The 12054-nt window shown below is 29.6% G+C and overlaps 2 protein-coding genes across 2 annotated transcripts in view; one reads left to right on the top strand and one right to left on the bottom strand.

Annotated features, from left to right (window-relative positions):
• LOC129908591 (carbonic anhydrase 2) overlaps window positions 1-12054 on the top strand; it is a 38034-nt gene that overhangs the window by 10391 nt on the left and 15589 nt on the right. The window lies entirely within an intron of this gene.
• On the bottom strand, window positions 6502-10872 carry LOC129908592 (carbonic anhydrase 1-like). The gene is made up of 5 exons (XM_055985208.1): window positions 10430-10872; window positions 10206-10366; window positions 10070-10144; window positions 9793-10014; window positions 6502-6823 (listed from the first exon to the last, which is right to left on the bottom strand). Exons 1-5 carry the CDS (start codon window positions 10788-10790, stop codon window positions 6641-6643), a joined length of 1002 nt encoding a protein of 333 aa, XP_055841183.1. The 5' UTR covers window positions 10791-10872; the 3' UTR covers window positions 6502-6640.

Raw genomic sequence — 12054 nt, 5'->3', positions numbered from 1 at the left:
CCAATACTAGCCCAAAAACAATGAGCCAACATTTTGTAAATCCCTAAATATCCCCTTGATAAGTACTTTATATGGAGTACTTCTGACTACATACATTCAAAGACTTTTTTCTATAGAAGAAAAAGAGTTGAATGCTATTAGAAACGATTTGTTCAGTTTTTCCTGCTTTCCAGCTTAGTTTCAATATTTTACCACTGTTAACTCCATTGAAAGTACATATTGGCTGATTCATTCAATTAATATCCTGTACCAGGTAGCTCCGTTTTTCTATAAGAATCAATAAGGATCTAAACATGTTAATATACATTCAATCTATGGCTGTGTGTGTGTGTGTATTATTTTAAACAACTTTTTTTTTTGTCTTCAATCAGTAACAATAAATCAGTCATGCGCATAATATCAGTAACTTTTTCACAATAGTCGTTATGTGGTGTATTCTTCCAGCATTTAATTTTTCTAAACGATATGCCTGTTGATTGAATGTAAACAATGATTTCCTCATTTAGTATTGTTTACTATTCTAACACCACCTCCACAATATGCGTCAAAGTGAAGAGGTGTTTGTTAATAAAAATGGTCTTCTTATTAATTGACATCACTTTATAGTAATTTATTAATTGTTGTATTCTAAAAGTCAATTTTACTTGGTAGTAACCACCTACGGAAATTAAAATATTGACAATAGAGCATTATTATGTGTGTGTTTGTATATATTATTGAATGTTTTACACATACCTACATAATATAATTTTTTTGTACATACATATAAGGAAAAGGAAACCATATCAAACCAGATTGATTCATAATCTTAATTAAAATAAGAAATAATGTATTTTAGTTGAAAAAACTTATTTAGTTTTAAATATTTTACTATATAGAAAGTTCATTTTCTAGCAAAACATTTAAATTTAATGTGGATACTTTTTTTCTTAACTTCGGCATAGCCAAATAGAGGGTTTTGTATTTCCACCACAACTTATAAACCAGCTATCGATATTTGACAAACGAGGTGTCTTTAAAATCGTCTTCCTCTTTCGCTTTTTATTGACCTTATGACATCAAATTCAATTCTCTGTAGAGACAAAAATCAGGAACAATTTTTTTTAGTGTGTGAAGACTCTGTAAATCATCATTTTTTTCACGTGAAATATTTTTGTTCTCATGGAATTTAAAAAGTTTTCATGAGTTTTCCCTGAATGAAATTAACATTTTCTTCCGAAATTGTTTCCTGATCGCCTCCAAAAATTTAAGTTGAAAAAAAGAGCTTACCAATTGATCAATATAGGAGGAATTTTTGGAACGTGAACAACTTTTCGCTGGGAACTCACAATAAGGGAAAGGTAAATTGCGGGTAGAATTTTGTTCACGTGGAACTCATGATTGGGCTGAATGTAATATAATGATGATCTTTTTTTCAAACGTCGGTAATTAAAAATACTTTAAAGTCTATAGATTAAAAATTGCCGGTATTGCCGTTTTGATTTTTTAAATTTAATTGAAGATTTTTAAAATTTTTTTTTAAATTTCATAAATTATTTAATGCCAAAAGATTGCCTAGGAAATTTAAGGAAAAAAAATATATGGGAGTGAGGGAGAATCTTCCATCGTTTAAGCGATAAATGCAATTTTCTTATTAATTGACTTCAAACACAAAAAAAAAATATTTGAACACAACGGCAACACCTACAATATTTAAATATACATTTTTAAAAGCTAGAAGCTTAGTCAAATTTGTAAAATTAAAATTAAGTTAATTGAATGAAGGGCTTTTGAGAGAATGGTAATTGAATTCAGATTTTTGAAAAAAATTATTGACAAAATTTTAACATGTCGTTTTTAAAACATTTTCATAAAATGCATTTATTTTCAAATTTTTTTTAGGCCACATTTATTATGATTTGAAATTATAAAAGAAAATGTCAATATGTATTACAGTTTATTAAAAAAATTAAAAAGTATTTCATTTTCGAAGAACTTTTTTTAATAGAAGCTTTGAAAAAAATTAACTTAGGTATTTTTTTTTAAAGTTCAACATTTAAATATAAAGTTATTTTTTATTTATTCAATTGCCCCTATTCTTGAAAGTTAAATAGCAAAAGTTTAAAGTTCTTATTTGAAAAATCTTTGAGTAAATCAATTATTTCAATGCAAAAATTCAGTTTTTATGAAAATAAAACCCATTGAAACTGAAGTAATTTTTAATTTTTTTTTTTCAAAGTGTGATATATACATATATATTACCATTTCTGCTTCGGAATTCAACTGATAATATTTATGGCCAAACATTTTTTTAAAATAAATTCATATTTTATTAGAAAAAGTTTGGAAAAAAGTCTTTTTAAATTTTTTTATTAACATTTTTTTTTTTTACTTGCTCTATAGGGCAAGTATTGGTTTCGTGTCGAAAAAAAAAATTGAGGTTTTAATCAAAACCAACATTACGATGATGGAGAATTCCAAAAAAGTGGGTCTCGCAATTCCGTCCGTGCGTCTGTACGTCTGTGCGTCTGTGCGTCTGTGCGGTTGTGCGTCCATCTGTACACATTTCCACAGCCTAAACGGGTGGATGGATTTTCTTCAAATTTGGTACAGATGATTTTTATGGAATTCTGAAAGTTGGTTTTTTTTTGTTTTTTTATATCTCGTTTAGAACGTATATCTCCCATACAAAAAAATACGATATTACGAATTTCTCGAAAACGGCTCTAACGATTTTGATTAAACTTTGTATACGTAATATTTAAAGCAGTGGCAATAAAACTGCATTTTTATTTTTTCTCAAAAAAGTCAAATAACAAAAAATTTTTTTTTTCATTTAACATAATTTTGCCCTAAATGTCGGCTCTTCCCCAATATCAATTTTTTTTTAAATATAGATCCAGCTTTTAAAATCTACAAGTAGACTAACATAAAAGTGCTTTGAGCTGCAAGAGCAAGTACGTGCGACCCCAGTCGTGCATTTTATTTAATTCTGAGTTTGAGGACCATTTTTTCAAAAACTCTTAATGGATTTAAATTTAAGAGATAAGAATGAGCTTCTGGCTTTTTAAAAATGTAGGTATTTTAAAATATTGTAGGTGTTGTTTTCAAAATATTTATTTTTTGTGTTTTAAGTCAGATTGTGAGAAAATTGCATTTATCGCTTATATTTTTTTCCTTAAATTACCTAGAGAATCTTTTGCTATAATTTGTTTTATGAAATTTAAGTAAAAAAAGTGTTGTGTAAAAAAAAAATTTAATTTTAATTTAAAAAACAATGCGGCAACATCGGCAATTTTTAATCTATAGACTTTAAAGTAATTTTAATTACCTACGTTTGAAAAAAAAAAAATCGTTAAAATCAGAGCTGTTCCGCCGGGTTCCCTAATAATTTGCTTTAGTTACTACACTATAAGCATTCTTATATGAAATTGTAATCTAATATTCATTCGACAACCGTTGTCAGAGGCATTCTAACAGTAATTTGTGGCAAATGATGGCTGAACCAATTTTGAAAATTCTTTTTTATTCGTGCCTGCAGTGTGGTCCCATTTCAATTTCGTTCAGGTTTTACTGTACCATCCATAAGAAAACCATAAACCCATGTTTCGAGCCGTAGAAGTCGGTTTTGTTTTTTTTTTTTTTTTGATAAAAAGGATTATCGGTCATCGCTATAGATGCACAGAGAAAAATATGACCCGCTAAAAACTAACAGATTGCCATATTGTTTTACCGTCCATACATTTCATAAGGAAATCTTATTAAAATCAACGATTAATAAGGTTTTTTTAAGGAGATTTCTTATTATTTTTATAGAGAAAATCTTATTAAAATTTGACTGAAAAGTTGATTTTTTTTGCAACTTAGCACTAGAACAAAAATCGCGATCAATATTTTCATGGCAGGTTGGTTCAGGTGGTAAGGTGGGCGACTAATGATTTGAAGTCTCCAGTTCGATTCCCAGCCTGGTCATCGTTTTTTTTATTTTTTTGCAGATTTTAAAACAATAAGGAAAACCCGATTGTTTTAATAAGGTTTCCTTCTTGGATGAAAACCATAGAGAAATCTTATTGTTTTTGTTCTATTTTATGTGGTCTATTTTTCTCTGTGTGAACCTGTTTGTAAGTTTGATATGAATTGCTATACAAACTTTTTTGTCTGCTTTTGTAATTTTTTTAGAGATGTTCTTAATACATAGCAGAAATTTTCCCTCGCATGTACCTACTACAACCCCTACCATTCTGACATTCGCTTAGAAAAAAAAAAAGCAGAAGAACAGTGGGCTTGGCAGCGGATGCTTTTTTTTTATAAATCAGCTTCAAAATTTTAACCTCCCTGCCACAAACTCTAAAAATGTCATGAAAATTTGTACAGCCCTTTCCAAAACAACTAATATAGCATTAGCAAATTTATCTGTGCGTTCTAGTAATATATTAGATTTTAAAGCAGCAGGAAACGGAGTATTTATCGAAATCATAAACATTTCGTCTGATGATAAGTTATTATCTATTGTTTTATCCGAATAAGCCAGTCTTCATAAAAACTACTACTTTATAACTATAAGCAATCTGTTTATTTTTCAATTCTTCTTATTATTTTTAGTTAAGACATTTAAAATTATAACAGCTTCGTAATTAATCAAATAACAAAGGATGATAAATATTTTTTCTGACAGGCACACTTCCCGTCATGCCAACAAATTCCAAATTATTTATTTCTTTATTAGTTCAGAAAGATAAGATTTTGTGAATAATAAAAACAATTATTTTTGATATGAGGTTTATTGCATTGTTGGTGTCTCCATTTGATCAAATCTCATCATTATTATCATATCTGATGCATATGTGTAGGTTATATTCATCATAGGCCAGTAAAAAAAAAAAAATAAAAATAAAATTGATAAAATAATTTCTTTATTAAAAATCAGTTTGATTTGTTATATTGCTTAAAAGAAACCATCAATCAAGTTCAATCAACAAAATTGTACGATATTTTCTTGATTAGTTGACAGGATAGAGAAAAAGGCCATTCTAATAATAATTGCGTAAGTAGATTTATGGCATTTTCTTTTGGTTGCCGGAACTTTCCGGAGTAGCTCCGAATAGTTCTGAAATTGTTTGTTTAATACTTAATGAGTAATGACAGTTCAGATTGTTTAAAGATAAAAACATCGAACAATGGCACTCAATAGGTGTTAAAGAAAGTGTAATCAAATTTCTTAATTAATTTTGATAAGCGTTGTAATTTTTAACGTTTTAATATTACAATTCCAGTGCACAAATATTTCAAAATCAATGGGGTATAATAATTTTTGTATGTACTTTTGATTAAATAGATGAATGGCGGTTTTGTTTTCGAAGTTTCATAATGGCTTTTCATCGTTTTGGGTGTGACAGTTTTACTCATTATTTTATACCAACAGAATTCATTTAAATGCATATGGTTTTTTGTAATAGCTTGTTCTTATAATAAAGCTTAAAATTTATAAAAGCATATAAAATTAATTGCATATAAGACTTGATTTTTACGTTACAAACGTGACGCAAAAATTTCCATACTATTTGATATAAAACGAAACCCTTAATTTTTAGTAAATTAAAACATCCAACCTATAGAGAAGTGGACTTGACCCATTATTATTATTCTGACCATAGATCCATAGCACATATATAAGTCTAAAAAGAATTGTGTCCCACTATAACATAAACTCATTGTTCAATTATGCACTTATGGAGTGTGAATAATTTGGACCTTAATGAGAAATGTGTGAGATTATGTCCCACCTGAAATATTTCTATTATAAGTTATGGAATTCCGAAAAATGGTGTGAGACAATTTTTGACTGCGGGAAAACAATAAAGCGGACAAAAGTCCATAATAAAACAGTGGACAAAAGTCCATAATGAAAATATCATATCAGCAAACATAAACTAACAAATTTCATAAGCAAACACTTTAAACTCGATTTTGTCGACCATTTTTTTTCAATAACTATAATAGACCGAGAGCTGGGAGCAGATTTTTTGCGTGAGAGGTAACCGATTCATATTAATGTTATAATAAAACGAACGTCTGCCAGCATCGATGCATGCCTTTGCAGAGAAAAAGTGCATCAAAAGTACAAATTTTTTTGAAAATTGATTTAGTGAGGGTAACCCCCTGGAAATAATGATCCTGACAATTGGATCCTGACGCCTTGGTCGCCCTGATTACAAAAAACATCAACGACAGACGTTTTAACCGCGCCCAAACACCCGACATTCCAAATTTTGGCATGAGTGTTGTCAGTAAAGTGGCCGAGTCATTATGGTCTATAGCCCTGCTCAGCGATCCGATAAGTTTAGATTGATAAGATAATAATTTGAACTTGAAACTCATTTGCTCTCACAATAAGTTAATCAGTCCGGCAAATTACCAACAAAGTTTGGCCTAAATTAGACAGACTGCTGTTAATACCAGTTCTTAAAACTCTGACCAAATTATCTTATGGTTAAGACATTGAAATATTTATAGACACTAAAAAACATTACAGATAAATTTATTGATCTCAACAGAGCCAATTACAATACTACTTATTATCGTTGCGATTAAATATTTATTTATTCTTGATAAAAGTCGAATCATGAAATATCTTTGATGTGATTTCAAGTTGATAAAACAGTTAATTGTCGCTTTCGTTAGCATTTGATAATTGTTGTTGTGAATCACACGAACACAAACTATCGCTTCTTTCGTAATTATTGTAATGGACAATACGATTAGTATTCAAACACTGAACTGGTCTTGAATTTCTAATAATTCTCGATGAACCATCCGATGAAAGAAGCGATCTAAACTCCATAAGCTGTTGATAGAAAGAGAAAAGATTAAATTCATTATCATATTATCGTAAGAGTATAATCGAATGTTTTGATTATAATTTTGTATTAGTTGAATTAAACGCATGATGTAGCGGTATTTAGCGCATTATGTGCCGGCCGCTGCTGTCGGCTTATCGCTATAATATTGTTTATTTTTATAGTTTAAATAAATACGTCAATTCATATTATATACATTACTATAATAGGAAAGTGTTAAATGATTATTTATCAGTCTCGGTTCAATGTGCTATTTTATAAGTGTGACAAAATTATGTCTAGCGGTCGTGTGGCTAAAAGTGATAATAACAAGTATGTAATCAAGTTTATTGAAATTCAAATTTTTGTGAATGTCAAGGACTGTGAAAAAAACCTACATACTTTGGAAAACTAACACTGAAAGAAAAGATCATTTGAAATTTTCATCATATTCTTTAAGCAATAGGATTTTAATGTTAGTTTTTAAATGATACATTTTTGAACGAGAAAATTAATGAATGCAATGATGTTTTAATTTTACATCTAACTTAATTTCGATATCTTTCTAAAATGAAAAAAAAATTTAACCATATTATGCCGGATTCACAATATTGCGAGACGACGCACAGTGTGCAATTTTCGCAATCTAGCTGTACTTTAATGAAAAATATATGTCTCCCATATCCAACAAAATTGGTATCATATGAAAGGTAAAACCTCAGGCAATAGAATGGCAAACAAAAAACAACAAGAAAATAATCAAATTTACCGTTCCACAGAATCACAAACATTAGCTTGGTTCAAGAGAAAAAAAATTTAAAGCTCATTGCTTTTCTTGTGTCACTTTGATAACACCGTGGTTAAGTAAAATAATAGTTGTTTAAATTAAATTGATTTTTTTTATTATAAGTAACATTTAAGAAATATTTAAGGTAAGTAAATTTTTTGTGCACTAAAAAATAAAAAACATAAAAAACCTTTTGTGTGAAGACCTAAAGAGTGTCTTTTTTTTTGTGTTGTTTAACTTTGTAAAGCGTTTTAAAAATGTATCCTCGTGTATCCGTCCTGTTTTTGGGCTTAAAATCTCCGTTGATGTATTCTGTATTAGAATTCGTTTACTTTTCTTGCGTCTGGTGTGCGAAACCATTAATTTTTTTTTTTTTTGTTCAGGTACATAGGCCAAAAACCAATTTTTCGATCTTTTGAAAAATCGTAAATCACATTTTTACAAATTGAAAATGACTTTTTTAGATTCTTGTTGGCAAAATAAGACAAAAAGATTAAATAAAATTTTTCGATATTTTGCTTCGTTTTCGAAACAGAGACAGTTTAAGAACCAACTCCCAAAATCGTTTGCTCGATGTCGGCTCTTCCCCACCCTTTGTGGTACATTTTGTACTCGTATACCACATATTGGATATATAGTTAAATATATAATTTTGAAAATCAATAAAACCCTTGTAGAAATACAATACTTAACAAAATTAAGCTGGTTTGCATCAAAAAAATTAAGTTTACTTAGAATTAGAATTAAGTACCGCTAGATTGGCAAAATTGCACACTGTGCGACGAGACGAGAGCGAGACGAGATTTTCTTTGACGATTTTAAAAAAATTCCAAATAATGAAAATATATGAAACAATACCTACACAATATTCCGATTCTCGTTGCGTTGAAATTCCGAAAAAATTGAAAAAGGACGCACGAGGCGACGATTTTTCGAAAATGAAATTTTAATATAAATTGTGTATGATATTTCGTTTCACTTCACTAGTTTTTAAAAAAATTATTCACAAGAGGGCTGCACTAAAATCATCTAAAGTGATTTCGAAAAGTTTTCAAAAAAAAAAAAATGATAGAATGTTTAAGTAGAAAGTTATGTTCTTAACTTCATTTTCGTTTGAAATTTAACTAGAGTCAAATAAGGATTTGAACTATATTAACATTCACTTCTATCTACTAAAACTGAACGAAAATTTCGAAAACTTGTCTCTCACAAATGATAATGGATATTTCCAAACTTTCAAACGATTGGCTGGGATCTCATATTTCTGAACTCTGAATTAATTTTTACCAGAAAAAGGAGGAGTATATTTTTAAAATTTTGTTACCTCATAACTTTATCACTACACAGTTTCACAGATCGGGAATTGACCCCCGGTGAACCTATTTTGATAATTTTTTTTGTATTCGAAAGCTGGTGCCTCCTGTTTCAATGATTATTCAGCTTTTCATTTCAAAAAAAGTTAAAACACTATAGACAAAAATAAAACAGTTTTTTAAGAAAAGCCTGATACAATAAATGACCTCGCCAATGACCCAATTTAAAGATTGCTTTCTTATTTAGATCAACAATACATAGCAAACTATACCATTAATAACAGCTAAGTCCACCTAAAACGTGATTGATGTCATTCTAACAGCCCATACAAATGAGATAAGGTCGGCTGTTTTGTGACACAAAGGTTGCAAAAATGAAAACACCTAAATTTGTAGTAGTCAAATTAATTTTAAAGCACTGATTCGAATTTGTATGTGACCGATTTTTGTCTAGTGTTTGTCGCTTATTAGAAAAGTTGAAAAGTAATTTGATGATATTTTTTTTTTTGTACAAGTAAAGATAAGAGAGGAGCCGTTGTTCTTTGTCATACTTATCTTAAAGTTAAAAATATCATCTATAAGACAAATATAATTTTTGCATCGAAAATGGTACACAATGCAAAATTGAACACACACTTTTCCATAAAGAAGATGTTGGATTTAAAAAAAAAGACAATATCGTAATACTACTTATATCCTTTGTACGCTGGTTGATAAAATCGACCTTTTATTTTGATCCTTGAATTTTTTTAATTCGGTACCAATGAAAACTCAACTTAAAATCAAACAAATTGATATCTGGTTCATTACGTTGATTGCAAACAAATAATAACAATGCCTAATTTTACTTGCCTCTAAGAGTTCGTTAAGTACTTACTTGATTTTCTCCAATAGCAATTGGTTCAGGATTAATAAACCATTCAACGCCTTCGTCACAAGGTGGAATGCTATTTGATCCACCATAACTAAAGAATCCAGATTTGAATTGATAACACAACCATGCTAAGGGAAATGGAGGAATTTCAACAATGGTTCCAGGCTCTTTAATGCGATGCAGGTTAAGAACAATAGGATCAAAAAATGGATTATAAGCAGCAACCTAACAGAACATAATTTTTTTCTGTAAATCAACAACTGATCCGCTTTCAACTTACCTGAAAAACATAGGCAATAATAAGGCTATGTAAGTTTGTTAGACATGGCAACATCGGTTCGCTCTTATGAGTTGCCTAAATAAAACAAAAATAAAATAGGTATCTCTTTTTTTAGAAAAAAGTTCTTGTTATTTACTTGTAATTCCATTGCATATTTTCTACCGTCAATAGTATGTTCAGAGCCTTCAGTATTTGAATAACCCCAATGAAAGCAAAGTGACTCAAAACTGTAGCTATGAAACAAATCAGCTCCACTAATTGTTGGAATATTGGCAGCATATTTTGCTTTCAATATTACTATAATGGTTAATTATTTCTTTATTAAGTTCTTTTCAAATATAGGTATGAATTTATTTTTACCTGTTCGACCATTATTTTCCATTGTAACCTTTGTTGGAATATCATTGTAGTGATTCCACATCAATTGTTCTTGAATAATTGATTTTTCAACCAAACTTGTTTTGATATCAATCGGAGATTGATTTTCTGTACCCGAAGTTTCCCAGGAATGAGGTCCTCTCTCTGATTCATAATCATAATCCGGTTGGGTATTTTGGGAAACGCATAAAAGTTTTGAAAAATTTCCATAACCCATCGTTATGGTTATAATGACACTTAAAATAAGCGTCACCAAAGGATGATCATAAGCGAAACTTGCTAAAGAAGAAATTGCAGAATAGATGAAATGGTCCATAATGTAACAGACTGAATATTCAACCATAGCCAAATTATTTTTATGTTTTATTGAAGTTCTTTTTAGTTTTGATTTTTTGATAGTGACAGTTTTTCAAGGCTTATTTATCAATTTCTGTGTTTGACAGTGTAATTTACACTCTAGAAATCAGAAAAATTAGCACACTCACTTACCATTGATGTCTTTAGTGGTATGCAGTTCTAAAACTGAAATCAATATTAAAAATTGCGCACAGTTGATATTCTTTATGCATGGAAAAAAATATATGCTGATAAGAATTTGAAGTATGGTGGAAAGGACAATTCGCAAAATCATTCTAAAAGTAGAACAAATCAAAACCAAAATAGTTGGGCATCTACCACAACAATGCTGCATAATTTGACAGACCCTTAAAGCTTAAATGAACTTGTGTCGAAAAAAAAAAACATTTGCATTGCAATAAGTGATGATGATATTTCCACGAGTTTTACTGAAAATGTGTCCTTTTAATTCCTAAGTCTAAAATTCTATATTTTACTATATTTTAAAATTCTGTTGTTTACCATTCACAGAATTTCAAAATACAGATTTATGGATTTATAGAGGAATTTCAGAATTGCAGAACCTTTTAAATAGAGAATAATGGTATACCTATATAGTTTTGGAAACCTGATTTTAGTTTTTATAAAATTATGACCCAACCCTTTTTGGGCAAAGCAGTGATCTGGCCATTTTCGCACCTTTTGGAAAGAATCGAAGGGCAGCTCAGCAAACGTGTCACCCATCGTCGGAAATAGATGATGTGACAGAAACGGGCAGCATCCACCAAATAAGCCTCGCCAAGAAATTTTGGACATGTATACGTGAATCTTTAGGAAAACCCAGAGTCAGAAATTTGAATCTCTATTTAATTCTTTTAAATCTGAAATGGCAATGGGCACAAGAAATCCATTTCCTTTTTGCTACATCTTCAACCCTCTTTTAGCTGTTCGATTTGAAAATCCCATTCCGAATTGGGAAATGGCAGACCATATAAGCTAATCTTATACAAAAATTGTGGCTTTTGCTTCCAGTCCATTTAAATGATTTTTGTTTTTTTAATTTTTTTGTTTTAAACATTGGTCAATAGTTGGAAAAATTAATTTACAATTTTTATCTTGTACCTATGCCATTTTGCTACAAATTGATTATCAGTTCGAAGTTTTTATGAAACTCAATTTCCGAATTCGAATGGCCTGAAACTTGTTTATTATTTTAAGAACTTGCCCTGTTATTGCAATTTTCAAAAAAAGTATAGAAGTTTCCAAATGAA

This window comes from Episyrphus balteatus, chromosome 2 (assembly GCF_945859705.1).
Source record: "Episyrphus balteatus chromosome 2, idEpiBalt1.1, whole genome shotgun sequence".
NCBI lineage: Eukaryota > Metazoa > Arthropoda > Insecta > Diptera > Syrphidae > Episyrphus > Episyrphus balteatus.
Note: the sequence above shows the minus strand (reverse complement) of the source record. Positions and strands in the feature narration are given on the sequence as shown.